The sequence below is a fragment of the Synchytrium microbalum genome, assembly GCF_006535985.1.
Source record: "Synchytrium microbalum strain JEL517 chromosome Unknown SmJEL517_scf0003, whole genome shotgun sequence".
NCBI classification, from domain to species: Eukaryota; Fungi; Chytridiomycota; class Chytridiomycetes; order Synchytriales; family Synchytriaceae; genus Synchytrium; species Synchytrium microbalum.
In genome coordinates, this window is record NW_022158352.1 from 241,821 (window position 1) to 257,980 (window position 16,160).

The window sequence follows — 16,160 nt, forward strand, 5'->3', positions numbered from 1 at the left end:
ACCTTATATACATCTATTTGACTCGACATTGCAAAGTTTTACCTATTCAACCAATACATCATCAAGAAGATGATACAAGCAGCGACAACACCAGCCATTATTAAAGAGTCTCGTCGTTTTCTGGTATTAATCTTGGATATCAGCGACGTGATCATTGGAAACCGAGCTGAGGGTGAATGAGAAAAGGTCAACTCAAGAGTGGGATTCAACAACCAACCAATTCAACTTACACAAAACACCTCCCATTCTCCCACGTGTTCCAAGCAAACTCGCCCTCTGACTAGACAGGTTGCTCCTCGTTTCATATGCTTGCCTAGAAAGAAAATTGGATTAATTCGTCACGCGAGGTATTCAACGAGCACTTACTCTAACACGATATCAGCCATGTTGTGAGAGTTGTCGATTTTGTTGCGTTCTGATAGTAAAAAGTCTTCAGGCGAACGCGATGACTTGAAGGAACTAATTGAACAAAAGTTGGTGAGGAGTTCTTGTGAATCAAAGTCAATACTGGTTTTCGGATGCAACACCTTATATCGTCTCGAACAGAATTCAAAAGCTCTGCGTGTTCTCTGGCAGACGTAATATTGGACTATGTTGACTGAGGTGTCAGTGACAATGTCGCGAGCAACGCGATAACCACGCCCTCACTTTGGTCTTTTTGAATTCTTTGCCGTAATCGAAGAGTATATCTCGATGCCTTTGTAAATTGTGCATCATTGAAGGATTGGAGGGTATGGATGGTGGTGGATTGTCTAAAACGGAACTCATAACATTCACGACTTGTGTCAACTGTGTGGAAATGATGATTAGGTCTCTCACGATCTGAAAAGGTTCAATAGCAAGAAAACAAATTGTACGTGTGCAAGTTCACGAACTAACTTACTCTCTTAAGCAAGTCGTCAATCTCTTCCTCGAGAGCAAATGCAGCATCAAACCCACCCATTTGGCCATTACCACCTCCAGAAGAGGAGGCGACACCAGCACTTCCCAGCTTTGAGTATCCAACAAGCTTATTTTCAATCTCTTGTTCGAGACTACGAGCTTGTTTTTTGAGCACCTCCCATTGCGATGAAGAGCTAGCCATTTTGATCAAAATTCGGCGAGAGCGAGAGACGAAAAATGATTAATTACGAGCTTGTAAGATCTATTTGAGAAATTAGCACTGCCTGTTGAACACGCTGTGCGGAATGCAAACAATCACACATTCAACGACACAAATGAGGCTTAAGGAATCCAGTTCGCGTTCGTGACGACACGTCGACACGTACTTTAGGTTGAAACCCAGCTGGAATATCAAATTCTGATGAATGAACGGTGCTCAACAAGCTCATTATGCTGGAAAACAAACGGTCTACTTGACGGTTTCTTTTATGAGGTGTTGCGTCAATATAGATAGAAACTATAAAAATATATTATGTTACAATAACGTGTTATATCACGTCTGCTTCGTCTGTTGACCGAGTCGACACTTATGGTTGGGAAGACGCACGTCTTTTCGTTCGGTTTTCTTTGAAACATCAATGACCACTACTCATCCAGATATCGAAGACAGCCAGACAACAATGATGGGCATTGAGCCGCCTGGAGACACTACCGAAGAAGTAAAGTCAACTCATCCTTTCAAGGCGGAAGACTCGGAGCAAACTATAGTAAACGACACTGAAATTCAAAATCAAACGGTGATGACTACAAGCGAAGTCAACCAACCTCCCCAATCCATCGACCAACATAATGGCAACGGTCTCATGGATGTAGACGATAATGAAGCTGCTGTCGCAAGCATCCTTGGCCAGCTGGATGGCATGGAAGCTCAAACATCTGACTTGGTCCAACATCCGAAATCCATCTGGTTGGAACCTCCTCCTGTGGTCCCACCACCAGACATCGCCAACACTGCCCCCATCTCTACTACTTTAAAGCGTCCTCGCAAGCCTGTTCATTACGATAATCCCAGTCTTCCTACCGACAATTGGCTACGCGTTGGTGAGTTTTCCCAAGAGTGTTGTCTTTTTGAAACGATTCATATCCCCATTAAATAAACCCATACTAATATCCTCAATTTATAGACGGAGTACTACCTGATATTCGATCTATCGAGATTGAAGAAGCCTTGTCCAGGTTTGGGTAAGTCAAAAGCCCCTCAAGTTGTCACCCACAACTCCCACAACAAAAACCATCCACACAAGACTAACAACCATCCATCCATCCAATTTTTAGTGAAATGGACTGGTACATTATGATTCCAGATCGCAACCCTATTATTCGAGATCGTGACTCCCCTATCATCGTCTTTGAGTATAAATCTCTCAACTCGATGAGACATGCTCTTACTGCTGGAGAAGTTAGAATCGACTTCCACTTTTATCGTGTTTGTCGATTTGATTCAGATCCCGAGCCTCTTGAAGAATTGCCACAAACTCGCCCCGCTCAATTTCCTTTAAATCCACCAGCCTCTACTACGGCCGTCGACACAACCGCTACCGTTAGTCAAGGTGTAGTCCCAGAAGTAGTAAAAGCTGCTGAACCAACTGCTAGTGATGTTATCAAAGTTGAGGGAGAACGCGCTAGTGTCAAACGTGAGGCTGATGCTACTGCTGCTCCCGCTGATACGGACTCTGCCATGTCTACTACTCAAATTGAAGAACCTTCTACTTCTACGGCCTCCTCTGCTGTACAATCTCCAATGCCTTCTCGTCACGGTCCCGCATCTACCACCGCAGCAGCTGCTGTTCCAGATGCTGCTGGTGAAGGTGTTTCTGGTTCGGAAGTCACTGTTGCTGATCGATTCACTTGGTTGGGAAATATGCCTATGGAAGTCACTGCCGTGAAACTTCGTAAAGTTTTAGGCTTGATTGGGTGAGTTGGTCGTGTCAATCAAGCCCCAGTCTTGGATTTTCCCTTTGCATAGATGGATGTTGCCGAGTGGAAAAGGCTTTCTTTTTTGGATGTTGAGCGCGATGGAAGCTGTTTTTTGGAAAGTTGAGCGAGTGGAAGTTCTTTCTTTTTCACGCCAACACCTCAACTGCCCCCCATTTTCCACCAAAACCTGTTCGGTTTTCTCAAACAAACTTTCATCTTTAGAAAGATTGACCATGTTGAGATCTTGCGCAAGTTGAGAGATAATCGAAAGGCTGGGTTTGTTTCATATTATGATCCTCAGCATGGCCGAAACGCTCGTGATGTCAATTGTGTTGTATCAAGGTGCAGATTGAATATTAAAAGGACAGATCGTCCTCCTCCACCTACAACTCCCAGTGGTAATTAACATCATTAGTGACCCTATTCTACTTTTGAATATTCACCATACTTTTAATATGCAATTAGGACCGGCCAATGATTTGGATCCCTTCCCTGGTACTATTCCACGTAAGTTGTTTATCTTGTGGTAATATCGGAATATTGTTCTACTCTCATCTCAGTTTGTTAACAATCCTGTTTACTCTCCCATCAAGCGCCGAAGCAACCACCACCACCTCGGCGTCAACCTGCAACTCAGGAACGTGCTCTAAATATGCCATTGTCTCCACCAGACCATGGACGTGATCACGGACGTGATCATCGAGGTCCAGTGCCTCCTTCCAATATTTTGGATCGTATTAGTGAGCGCGGAGGTCCACCCAATAGTCGAGGTCTTCCCACTGATCGTGATATTGATCGTTACATTCCAGAATCTCGGTTGGATCGTGAGCTGATAAACTCACGGCTAGCACCCCCAGCACGTATTGAGCGAGATGGTCGTGCTCCTATAACTTCTCGATATGAAGCAAGTCCACCATCTCGATCTCCTCCACCACCTGGTATTGACCGATACGTACCTACTCGTAATCCTACTGCACGAGACTTGGAATACGAACGAGAACGCCGTTTACGTGAACGTGAGCGTGAGAGAGAACGTGAACGTAACCGTGAACGAGAGGAGGAAAGAGACCGTGAACGTAGAGAGCGTGATAGACGAGATTTAGAAGAACGTGATCGTATTGAAAGGCTTGATCGTCTTGACCGAGAACGCGTAGCTCGTGATCGTGAAGCTCGTGACTGGGAACGTGAACGTATTTCTAGTCGTGACTATCCTACTAGGGACCTTAATCCTTCATATTTTAGTAGAACCGACGATATCCGTGCTCGAGATATTGGACGTGTAGATCGTGACCGTGAACTCCCTCGTCTAGCTTCTAGTCAATATGACCGTAATGATATTGGATATAATCACAAACGTTCCCGGTCTCCGTCATTGGCCCAACGTACTTATGATATGGATCGTCGAGACCGTCGTGGTAATTCGCCTGTTCCTCAGGCTAAACGAGCTCGCTCCAAGTCACCAACACCGCCACCACCCGTTGCTGCAGCACCACAATTGAATTATTGGCCAACAGAAAAGGAAACCCATATTGTCTATCTTTCGAATCTTCCAGCTGATATGTCAGTGCAAGAGATTCAGAGCTTGATATTGCCAACTCGAGTACACAAGGTGCATGTACGGTTTTCTCGGTCAAGGGGTACTCAGTATTGTTTTTTGGAAACGTCTTCTGTCCAGGAGGCTGTTGATGCTGCGAATCGTGTCCGAGGCACCGTAGTGAAAGATGGTAGAGCTATTGAAGCTGGTCATGCTGAATTGATTGATGAAACTACTGGTCTAATTGTCCCTGCTATGGCTGCTAGCTTACCGACTATGGGAGGTGTGCCAGCCCAAATCAGTACAGCAAATCGTCTTCCTGTAGCTGGGATACCTATGAATGCTCCAGCAGGAGGTCTAGTCCCTATTGTTGGTGGTGTTATGGGTAATTCTGGCCCAAATCCAGTAATGGTTGCTTCGAATTATCGTGCTCCTGTTATGGCTAGTGCAGGTCCTGGTATGGTGGGTCCTCCTCGGGATGATTTCCGAGCTGTTGATCCCCGTCGTTTAGATGAACGTTCAGCAGGTGATTTAGATTATCGATCTCGACAGACTTCAGCTACTGAACAGCCTTGGTATCCATCCGGTGACAATAGCCGTCCATCATCTCGAAACGAAGGAATGTATAATAATGGGCAGCAGAACACTATGGGAACTCGAAAGCCTCAACAACAGCAGCAACAACAACCCATTGCTGAAGATGCATATTATGGTCGAGCAGGTCGTCAACCAGCTTCAGCTACTAGTAGTAACTATCCGTCGCCCAATATGAGAACTCGAGAAGCTGCTCCCATTCCACAAAATCGTGGTGGGCCTGTCAGACCTGGTAATGACTATGAAGATGTTCGTCATAGTGGACCTGATCCATACCGACAACAACAAATGCAATTACAGCAACAACAGCAGCCAGTACAACGTGATCGTGATTATGGCAATAGTAGTTATGGTCAGCCACCGGCTCGTGGAGGTGATTATCGAACTCCCGCGCAGCAGCAACCTGGTAATGCACAATATGTCAGACGCCAGTGAACAAATAAAAACTCCAAAGTAAGCATTATAGTATAAAACGAAAAGAACGAATATAAAAACTGTGAACCAACTGAAATCAAAATTTCTCAAGTTATGCGAAAATCGATGTCAAGCGTCGATGGAAGGTGTGAATTAGAACAAAGCATAGATGGATCGTTCATCATTCATCGATGTTCTGGATTGCGAGGTCAAACCTGAAATGTCAAAGAACGTTTACGGATCACCCTCAAAAAATGATTCAGCAGTCAAATTTAATGAATTTTATCACATTCTCTCACAGCCATATGTGGCGAGTCTCTCTACATAAATACGTTCATTTGGTGGATGATTTCTGATCGAAATCAGCGTATCTGTAGTCAACAGTCCCTCAGTTTGCAAGAAATTTAGTGAAAACATTGGTCAACATGAGAGAAAATAGGAGTCTTGCAGTGCCATCGGCACTGAGCAAACCTGTTAAAATCGGTATAAATGTTTACCTTGTCTATTTGGTTGCCACCGACCGATAGTCGCTTAAAGCTTAAATCTTCACATACCTAAACCCATTTACAACCCAACGTTTTATAGCATCTAAAACATCCAACGAAAGTGAGGAAGAATTAGAAAGATCTGAAACAAGAAGAGCATCTCATGGCTCAACAGCACGCCCACTCTATCTACAATCCTCCACAAACTCTTCCAGCCATGATTCTGTCGATCGTGGTCGCAGAAGTGGCAAAAAAACATCCAAACAACGAGCGGACGACTCTTCTGAAGAAAACATTGCTCGAAATATTAGACCAGCATCCATGTCTACCGGTAGTGGCAACAGCAGCATCATCCATCACAAGGGCTCAGACTCGGATTTATCTACACATCGAAGTGGAGGGTTCAAACATGGATCGTCCTTGGAATCCGAGTTTTTACCTCGCAAGTCTTCGCTTTCATCACGGGATAGCTCTAGAGATCGGTCTGGAAGTATGTCGTCGCGTAACTCGGTGTCATTCAAGGAGAATGCACAGCTTGTGCAATACGAGTTGGATGAAATCGTGTCGCATGTGCGATGTCGTAGAGCTATTGGTAGAGCAGGTGATGCTGCAGCAAAGAATCCAGTAGTGCTGCACTACACAATGTCATTCTTCTTCAAGGACGAACAAGCAAAGACACGACAGTTAAGTGTCCATGATACACCTGTCGAGGAAGACCCATATGCTCCAGATGTCGCTGTAAACGATGGCAAGATTGAAGGGATATTTAGATCACGATCAACTGATGCATCCGATCTGCCTAAAATGCTCCCTGTCGTATATACGCTTGACGGATGGAACAGCCAGCAACTGATACCAGCTCCACGTCTAGCACTACCATACAACCATACCTTCCGGCCCCACACCCTCGGCGAAGCTCGAGACCGACTCAAGTCGCTGACTCCAGATGAACGTGTAGGACTCCTCATCGATCCCAAACCAAACCCGAAAAAGTACAAGAGACACGACGATGATGATATACTCTACCATTTCGAATTACAGGTTGACACGGGGCCTGTGCTTGATGCTGTGGATCACGCTTTGGAAGCCACATCGCCTATTGACAAGATCCTGCTGGCTCAAAGACGAAACTCTAGCACCAGAACTGGATCTACGATTAGTAATAGTGAAGGTCGATGGGATGGGTTTTTGCAGTTGAGATTTGGAGATGTTGGACATGTTTGGAGAGATGATAGTATAACTCTTGAAGTGCAGGTTTCGAGATATGCTACTTTGGGGTGCGAGAGTTTGGAACAGATTACACAGGAAGATGTCCCATTACAGTTTTCTTAGAGATCCATTACTAGTTTGATACATTTCAAAAGCAGTGCAACAAGAACTATCATTAAAAACCAATCAAGTCTAGTTTGATACATATCAAAAGCATATAACAGCAATCATTAAAGAGATATAAAGAGCAGGTCGTTTCAAATAATAAACCAGTGTTTCTTAGAGAACAAATGTACACACAAACACTAGTTTTTTTCGTCAACGATTATTGTCGTTGTTGCTGTCTCTAGCTCAATCTCTCATCTCTCTAACACAAATTACTTTAGAATCATCATTGTGTTGTTGGCTGAGCAGGTGCTGTTGATTGAGCGGGTGGGAAATAGTTTGCCATGAGGCGAGCGTATATATGCAAATCCTTTTCCAAGAAGACGCAAAACACTATCTTGTCAATCTATTTGTTCAAAGTTAGCAAAAACTCCGAGGCTAAACGACATCTAGGAAAAAAACGATGTGGTTTACCTTGGTATAATTTTCATTCAGGTCCATCCATTCTCGAACAGCTGTTAACGCCACTTTAGCAGCAGGCTCATTCGGATAGCCATATACACCAGTACTTATACACGGAAATGCGACAGTCCTTAGTTCATTCTAAACCAAATATCCATCGTCAGCATACAGTTCTTTTTTGCTAGTTGAAGACACACTCAATTTACCTCAATACAAAGATTCAGAGATCTAGTATACACACTACCAAGCAAATCCGGATTCTCTCCAATAGGACCAACACCATGGATGACGTGTTTAGCAGGTAGTCTATGCCCTTTTGTGATTTTCGCATCACCAGTTTCACATCCATTTAGCAATCTGCATTCTTCTAGCAGTCCTGGGCCAGCAACTTGATGGATTGCTCCGTCAACTATGAAAAAAGGTAAAGTGGATTAGAGTTGTAGTCAGGATCAAAGTGCCTCAAAGTGGTACGTAAAAGCTGTTGCAGGCCAACCATGTTTGTGACAACATTCCATTTCAACCCAGCATCTCAATGATCAACAAATATTGTTCATCTTCACTACAAGCTTCAAAATAAACTGCATATTACCTCCTCCACCGCCCAACAACTTCTTATTCGCAGCATTCACAATTGCATCAAGTGGAAGCCTCGTAATGTCTCCAGACCAAACAGCAACCCTCTTATTCAAATCATCCCGAGGCTCGTATGTCTTTTCTGGCGTTGGTATACCAAATCCTCGTTCTTCATTAGCCTTCATTAGTCGAAGAAACTGATACGAATGAAGCCAGGAATCCAGTGTCTCGATTTCCGATATGTTGGATGTCATTTTAAAGGATGTTTGTGATTTTAAAGTGGCTAGTAATCGTTCGCTTGTTCGTAGAGCTATGTTCATGTACCAGTGTTTGAGCTTTAGCAATGAGTTTTGTTTTGACGTTGCAAAATGTAAATGCTCGAATTTGAAGGGGACGCATCTTTGAACTAAAGGAGCCATGGAACTAGAATTCAACATATAAACGCGTATTGCAATACGACAGCAATTGATCTCATATTAGCTTCTTACATGAGACACCCATCCTTAATGAAAACACGCTTTCTGGTCGCGAGCAAACATTGCAAGTTCGACAATCAGAGGTGTTCATATGGCTTTTATTTGAATGAAAAGAAACAGGTCTTTCTAATCTTGGCCCTCTGTTTTTATCACAACATTTCTCGATTTTGGTTAACCCCTCTCCTTTACATAGTTTCTACTTTTTACCTTTAGCTTTAGAAGCAGCAGGTTTCTTACCACCTTTGCTTACTGCTGCCTTTGACCTCTTCTTGGGTGCATCATCTGAATCTCCATCATCACCAGCTGGTTCTTCGTCTTCGTCGTCGTCGTCTTCTGACTTGACGACGGGCTTGGGTGGAGCTCGTGCGCGTTTGCTTCGACCAGCAGGTGCTTCTTCTTTTTCTGCTTCCTTTTCAGGTACAATGTCAGGTTCATCTTCGTCGGCTTCCTCTAGAAAATGAAAGTAAATGTCAGTCAGAACAAGATGTCCACATTTGACTTTCAGATCTGACCAAATTAATCAAGACCGTCGGTTTGATCAAATTTATCCAATATTGAAGAAGGCGAAATTACTGCACGCTTTTGAACTTACCAACAATAGCTGCCTTTGGCTTTCGACCTTTGGGAGCAGCCTTGGTCTTCTTGGTTTTCTTTTCTTCCTTTTCTTCTGGAGCAGATCCATGTTCCTCTTCTTCAGCCTCAGCGTCTTTGAGACCTTCAGCTATAACGGGTAAAGTTTGGGTTGGACAGGTGGCAATTTGATAATGAGCTGGCAGTTTATCATCAAACTTTGGTACAAGGCAAGGGTACAAGGCAAGATTGCTTTCAGTCTATTCACATAAACTCACCAGTCTCTTCAGTAGCATCGGTCGAGTCCTTCTTCTTCTCTTCCTTTCCAATGCCTTCATCTTCATCAGCCTGTTGAACAGCCAAAAGTTGATAATTGGAAACTGATTTCTTTGGAAGGAATCAAGAAAACCGTACTGTAGGAGCATCCATGAAACATATTTCCAATTTCCATCCATCTGGATCCATAGCATAGGCGGCATAGTAGTTGGTGACATAAGGTCGGAGTCCAGGAGCTCCCTCATCTTTTCCTCCATTTTCCAGAGCAGCTTCATGGAATTCATGGACTGCCTTTCGGCTAGGAGCTATAGTTGAAAAAAAGTATAAGCATGTGCTGTATAGTCGACGTGGTGCAGTCGATCCACACCCATCAAGCCTAAGAAATGAAAGAGCCAGGAAGAGATTAAAATCAATAATTCGATCATATGAAATGAATAATTCGTTCATAAAATAGCACAAGTCAATACATACAAATATGTAACCCAGTGTAACGATTTCCGGTAGGTGGTAGTTTCTGTTTCATATGCTTGTCATCTGCTTGACCAAGCCATAGAATGTATTGGCCTGGAGGACCTTTAAATAAAGTAGAATGATGAATTAGAGTTTGGTACATGATAAGCGGATCAGAAGGGAAACGAAAAACCAGCATCGCCAACCATAGGCAAAAGCCTTCCTGTCCTCCATGGTGATGGTACGAGTATATCCCAACGGAGCCAAGCAAGCGTCGTAGAACTAGATGGGGTTGGCAAGGTTGGAAAGATGCGAAGTACAACGTTCAAATGTTGAAGATGCAAATGTTTAATGATACCTGGACGGAAGCAAGGAGATCAGAGCAAGGAATGCCAATATGGCCTACCATCATTGGATTGGGATCTCGACTAGCTGGAGTAGCTGCGGGAAAAGTCAAGCCTTCAACAGCGGCAGCAGGTTTGGTCTTTTTTGGTGGCATGTTTGAGCAGTCTACAAAGCAGATTGAAGGAGTTACCATGCAAGAATATAACTGTAAATAATTAAATAAATGATTTATACTTCGTTCGTTATAGTTCGTTTGCCTTTGAAAGTTCTCTAGTCACTGCCGTATGATCCGCGAAGGGAGTTGGAACAGAGCTTGCTTGCACCAGGAAACCGAACAAGAGGCATTTTCGTGTTTGACACGTATTAAAAGCCTAAAATATACTTTTGAATCTTTTGAATGATTCTATTAATCGCCGCTCCACATACAGTACATTTTGCTCCAAACACACTTATCAGAGCTGCAGCTTGCGTTATAAGAACAAGAAATGTTTCCGGCAGGAAGGATAGTGCTGAGAGCTGCTTCAGGTGCAATATATCAATCGCGCGTAAGGAACTCTCTTGCACCTGTGCTTGATGCTCAAAGGACTGACTTTTTTTCCAACACTTGATTCAGAGATGCAAGTTTCAGAAACCAGACACGCATGTATATCTCTTACAATCTGTCGCTACTCTAGGAGAAAAAGGTAGTGTACAGTCTATTTCATTCCATTTGGATGTCAACTAATATCAACTCGTTTTAGGCGACATTGTTCAAGTCGGATGTATGCATCTAGGGACAGCACTAGCCAGTTATTGTTGTTTTGTTGTTAATTAAACTCTTTTTCATCACTAGTGGGACATGCTCGTAACTATTTGATTCCATTCAAGCTGGCCTACTATGTTCCAAGGTTACGAGACAAACCTCTGCTGCCTACCAATTGGAAGCCAAAGGCTGTCGTCCAAACAGCAACCGAACAAGTAAATAAAGTGCCTTTGTAGTCAAATTGACCCAAGTTCCGTGGTTGAATTGCTTTCAAGAAGTTGCAAGCTCACCTTCTGCCTTCCAACTAGATCACACCCGCTGTATGGACAGACCCAATTATAACGCAGCAACAGCCAACACAACAACAACAGGACGACGGCTCAATACAGGATCGACCAGGAAGACGACCTATGGCAACACCATCACAACCGAGTGCTGCAGACATTCTAATAGGAGCTCTCAATCAACGGGAGTCGCTGGATCTCACCGTCACTTTTAAGAGAGTTAGGATCAGTGCAAACGAAAGCAAAATTTATGGATCTGTTACAGCAGACGATGTCGCTACTGAACTCGGAAACATTCTGGGAGTCACTGTCGTCCCAAGTCTCGTTGATGGAGAACGAATCAAGAGTGTAGGAGCACATCAAATGATGCTCAAACTTCCAACTCCAATACCAATTCAAGTCGCTGTTGTCGATGATGAATAAGCAGGAAGCATCAGGTTGGAATAATGTATAGTTTTACTTTAATAGAAATCAAACCAGTTGAGGTTTTTGCATCATCATGATCCATACAAATGATTTATAGTGGTGTTTGAATGTCTCGTTTCATGAGCTCTTGTATCTCACGATCTAGGATTTCATTCAAAACTTGCCCAGTTCGTACATGGAGCCACAACTTTTTGGCATCTGAATACTCAAATCGAGCAGGTCCGCTACAAATTCAGACATTTAACGTGCTAGTTCGAATTGTCTGTTCATGCCTTCTGGCTTGCACGAAAACAACAATCAATGACAAACCTCTTTGGAGATGACAGCCATATCTGTCGATTTGGCGGCTGCTTATTTATCACATAAGTACCTGCTGAACCCAGCTTGAGCGTCATGACGCCATCCTGTTCAAGAGGCGATGAGCACATCACCGGTCGTGAAGCACACTTGACGGAACAAACATCAGCAATACATACCGAGTACACGATATCATATCCTTTTGTCTCAGTCTCGTCTCCAACAGCTTCAAAGTATTCCACCAGTTTGTCAAGATACTCGTCAGAAACACGATGGTAATGTCGATCTCTATTGCAAGAAAAGCATGAACGAAAAGCGTGAGTAATTGCGGCATTCAATATTTCAAAGTCAAAGACATAACGTACTCCTTGTTGTCTGTACTGAATGTTCTAATAGTGCTCCTACAATTCACGACAGATGTTTGAAGGAGTGGCGGATGAAGGGGGAGGGCTAGAGCTCTTTGAGGCCGTTCATTCATTCTTGGAAGTGCTCTTAGTGCTCTAGAGAAGGCAATCCATATGGCATTCCTGGCAGTCATCGTGGTCTTCAAGAAATCAAGAACTTGCGACTGAGTTGAAGACCTAATGCACAATCTACGGGACACTAGCAAGATGCGAACAGTATTCGTGTGTGGAACTACTTTGAATGCACGATCACGTCTTGCAACGCGGTTTTCGATGCTGCCAACCTGAAGCTTTCGGGTCGCCATCTTCTTGACGCTTAACCTACGCAATCTGATTGAAACCGCCCTCATGTCGCATTTCGCTTTCGCCAAGTGAAGAACGTTTCCATGAATGATGGTCTCGCATGGAAACAAATTTTCCCTGGGTGTAGCTGAAAAAGTCGGGGATGTTTTCGAAACACTCCAAACCAAAACATTTGCTGCTCCCTTCGCCTAGAGTTGAATACACTGGCGCGGAAGCTCACCGGCTAGATCTGTGACAGAGATACTTGCAACAACTGCCGTGAGTCCAACGTTGCTTTTTGAGCCTCTTTCCTCATACATCACCATCATCTCAACACGCAACGGTTGGAATTTTTTCGTTTGAGAAACTAATTCCTATTTACTTTTTATTAGTCTGGCACCTATCCGAACCTCGCTGTCTGTCCCCCTTTTGATCGACTCAAAAGCCATGATCCTTGCACAATTCGTGATCGTTTTGGTTTTTATATCTGCAGCTTTTGGATTTCCAACTCAGTTTACAAAACGAGCTGCCAACAATGTTCGCAACGATGCCAGGAACGCGGCTGGAACTTGTAAAGATGTAATGGTAATCTGTGCTCGAGGAACGACAGAAGCTGCAAACATGGGAAGTTTAGCTTGTCTGCCATTTACCTCTGCTCTTGAAGCCTCTGCTGCGACAGCAGGCATAACTGTTGGGGTTCAAGGTATGTATACGATGATTGAGATTTGGCTCAAATTTTGCGCAGGAGCATACAGACAACTTACGCTATAACTACATCATCATAAGGTGTTAACAACTACGCGGCGTCGATACAGGAGTATCTGACTGGAGGATCGAAAACTGGCGCTGCCTTCATGGCTCAGACTGCTGCTATGGTAATGTCCAATTGTCCAAACACTTCAACTTGGATTTCAGGCTACTCCCAAGGAGGTAGGGTATCGTCACGAATTTGTAGTACTCGAGCAACGATTTGACCATCGGCATACGTAGGTCAAGTGCTTCATCTGGCTTTGGACATGATGACATCTGCAGAAAGGTCCAACATTGCTGGTGTAGTGTAAGTGCAGCGCTTACTTGGTTCGTTCCGCTTTTATCGCATACATGAGCAACGATTGATATCTCCTTTTCGCAATGTAGTGTATTTGGGTAAGCCTTCTTTGAAAGAATCTGCGTCTGCTGACACTGTCTGGCAATTCAAAGCCTAAACAATGCATTCATTCTGTTCTCATCAGCGATGGGACTGGCAAGGATGGAATTGCTACTTGGCCACCAGAGATCGACACTGCCAATGTGAGGACAATGGTTTGCCTGTGGACATTGCAGTCCGGATTTTTTGGCCATGTCTTAGTATCTATTGTTACTCATTCACTTATAAACATTAGGTCCTATCAAAGTGTACTCCTGGAGACAAGATCTGTGAAGGTATGACCCGACCAAATCCCCCATCAAATTTCAAATTAATCATGTCTTTACTTGTTTTAGTTCCCAAAAGTGGCCAAGTCACCCAATTCCACTTACAGTATCCGAAAGATGCTCCAGAAGCAGCTGCTTTTGTGATGAATGGGGTTCAGGCAAAGGCGCAGCCTGTTGCTCCTGCCAAGATATGATAAAGTAAGTTTTTTGTGGATTATACTCTGGATTATTGAATGTTGATGGAGGTCAAAGTCGCATGTCAACTAAGAAACGGAGTTTGAGATGTCTTACTCATTCGTCATTAGAATTCATGATTCTGTATACTGTTTTCATGCTGATTAAAATACAACAAACAGTTTCAACTACGCTCTACCCATGGCTAGCATCTTTCGTCCACACAAGTGTTTTGAAATGAGTTGCAAGACCTTATAGTGGATGAGTAGGCCTCCGAGGCATAGGTTCTCCTTTGTGCAGACTTTTGTTTCAGAAACCTGAAATCAGCATTTGTAGCCGATCAGCATGGTTCATTATGATGCCCACACAATATCTAGTCTACAGATTTTCCACAAAATTAAATTGAAAGGAAAGAACTTTATCGACTGGATCCGCACGTCTAAGCTTACCGGTCACTTGGTGAGTCAAAGACCTTGATCGAGTAACGTTTCGTGGACCATCACCATCTCTCTCAACAAAAGATTTTAATCTATTTTCGATTAGAAGCCTGCTAAACTACTCATTTTCTCCATCTAATTATACAAAATCGGGATTCTTTTCCACCAAATCCTTGTATTTTCACCTTGATCAAAATGGATATGTTAAATCATCATATCTCCTTGTGACTTTGGTCCTGATCAGTACGGTGTTTGCATTGCCGACCCATGAGCTGGAACAAAGAGCTGGGGCTGCTGCCACGACACGAGACGACGCTTTAAATGGTCCTTGCATTGATACCACAGTCATCTGTGCACGAGGCAAGTCTTGTTGAGAATCTCATTGTCGTCTGACAGAGGTGGCTGATACTACTCGCCTCAACTTTTAGGAACGACTGAAGCTGCAAATTTGGGATCACAAAGTGAGTCTTCATCAGGTATGGGACAGCGTTTTCCATTTCTTAACCTCCCAGTTTTCTAGCCAGCGCATGTTTCTCATTTACGAACGCACTTGAAGCAATGAAAGGTCCAGGAAAAGTCACAGTTCAGGGAGTTAATAACTATGCTGCACGGTGAGTTGTGTTTGATTTGGCAAAGGAGCAGCACTTAACCAATCTTTCTTTTCAAGCACAGCTGAGTACTTCGAAGGTGGACTACCCTAATGACGACAAATCAAGCAAGGACTGCTCGCTAAGCGTTGATTCAGTTTGTTTCCATGTGGTGTGGTATTAAGGAAACGCAGACTCAAGAGATTCACTTATCTATCCTAGGTTTCATATCAGAAAGATTTATTTAACTTTCTCTATTCCTCTGATTTCTGCATCTTCAATTAATACAAACCAGGTTATAAAAACACGCAAGTGGACCAACCATGGTCCCAAAGACGGATTCCGAGACGAATGACAGGTTTGACTATCGAACTCAATGTTGGAATGCGTACGGAAGCGCATTTTGCTATTGGCTCAAGGGCCAGAAGCACTCACACTTGCAATCAAACCAATCATCGATTCTGCACAGATGGCCACTAACCGAACGACCATAGAGCCGTGTAGTCATGCATATGCTGTGGAAATCATCCATGATTCGTGCAACGGAGCCAAAGTTCTTCTCAAAAACGTGCTTCGACAGGATCCGCAGTCGTGACATCCAGCTCGCAAAACGGAGCTTTCTTAAACAGCCTCAGACCCCATAGGTTCAGGACCTTATCCCTCTTCCTCTTTCCGTCTTCCCAGCGTGCCGTTGTGGTGTCGAAGCCACTTTGCGACCACCAGTTTTCCAAACATCCAAAAACATTTACAAGCTAAAGTAAC

At 43.7% G+C, this 16,160-nt stretch overlaps 6 protein-coding genes across 6 annotated transcripts; 2 read left to right on the top strand and 4 right to left on the bottom strand.

The window, feature by feature from the left end:
- Positions 1-38: 38 nt before the first annotated feature.
- Positions 39-1,084, bottom strand: SmJEL517_g00838 (uncharacterized protein; the record flags this gene model as incomplete). Its single annotated transcript, XM_031166766.1, has 6 exons — positions 39-166; positions 231-313; positions 367-459; positions 528-589; positions 649-789; positions 884-1,084. 6 exons carry the CDS (start codon positions 1,082-1,084, stop codon positions 39-41), a joined length of 708 nt encoding a protein of 235 aa, XP_031027274.1.
- Positions 1,085-7,486: 6,402 nt separating this feature from the next.
- Positions 7,487-8,489, bottom strand: SmJEL517_g00839 (uncharacterized protein; the record flags this gene model as incomplete). Its single annotated transcript, XM_031166767.1, has 4 exons — positions 7,487-7,606; positions 7,675-7,803; positions 7,869-8,071; positions 8,252-8,489. 4 exons carry the CDS (start codon positions 8,487-8,489, stop codon positions 7,487-7,489), a joined length of 690 nt encoding a protein of 229 aa, XP_031027275.1.
- A 418-nt stretch (positions 8,490-8,907) lies between these two features.
- On the bottom strand, positions 8,908-10,506 carry SmJEL517_g00840 (uncharacterized protein; the record flags this gene model as incomplete). Its single annotated transcript, XM_031166768.1, has 8 exons — positions 8,908-9,161; positions 9,304-9,432; positions 9,560-9,629; positions 9,696-9,862; positions 9,925-9,933; positions 10,029-10,130; positions 10,214-10,289; positions 10,414-10,506. 8 exons carry the CDS (start codon positions 10,504-10,506, stop codon positions 8,908-8,910), a joined length of 900 nt encoding a protein of 299 aa, XP_031027114.1.
- A 331-nt stretch (positions 10,507-10,837) lies between these two features.
- On the top strand, positions 10,838-11,801 carry SmJEL517_g00841 (uncharacterized protein; the record flags this gene model as incomplete). Its single annotated transcript, XM_031166769.1, has 5 exons — positions 10,838-10,897; positions 10,966-11,035; positions 11,093-11,113; positions 11,185-11,309; positions 11,403-11,801. 5 exons carry the CDS (start codon positions 10,838-10,840, stop codon positions 11,799-11,801), a joined length of 675 nt encoding a protein of 224 aa, XP_031027113.1.
- A 94-nt stretch (positions 11,802-11,895) lies between these two features.
- Positions 11,896-12,639, bottom strand: YFH1 (ferroxidase; the record flags this gene model as incomplete). Its single annotated transcript, XM_031166770.1, has 4 exons — positions 11,896-12,028; positions 12,114-12,208; positions 12,281-12,389; positions 12,467-12,639. 4 exons carry the CDS (start codon positions 12,637-12,639, stop codon positions 11,896-11,898), a joined length of 510 nt encoding a protein of 169 aa, XP_031027112.1.
- Positions 12,640-13,234: 595 nt separating this feature from the next.
- Positions 13,235-14,394, top strand: SmJEL517_g00843 (uncharacterized protein; the record flags this gene model as incomplete). The annotated part of the gene is made up of 7 exons (XM_031166771.1): positions 13,235-13,490; positions 13,574-13,717; positions 13,778-13,844; positions 13,925-13,933; positions 14,020-14,077; positions 14,170-14,209; positions 14,270-14,394. The coding sequence occupies 7 exons, from the start codon at positions 13,235-13,237 to the stop codon at positions 14,392-14,394; spliced, it is 699 nt and encodes a 232-aa protein (XP_031027111.1).
- Positions 14,395-16,160: the final 1,766 nt, after the last annotated feature.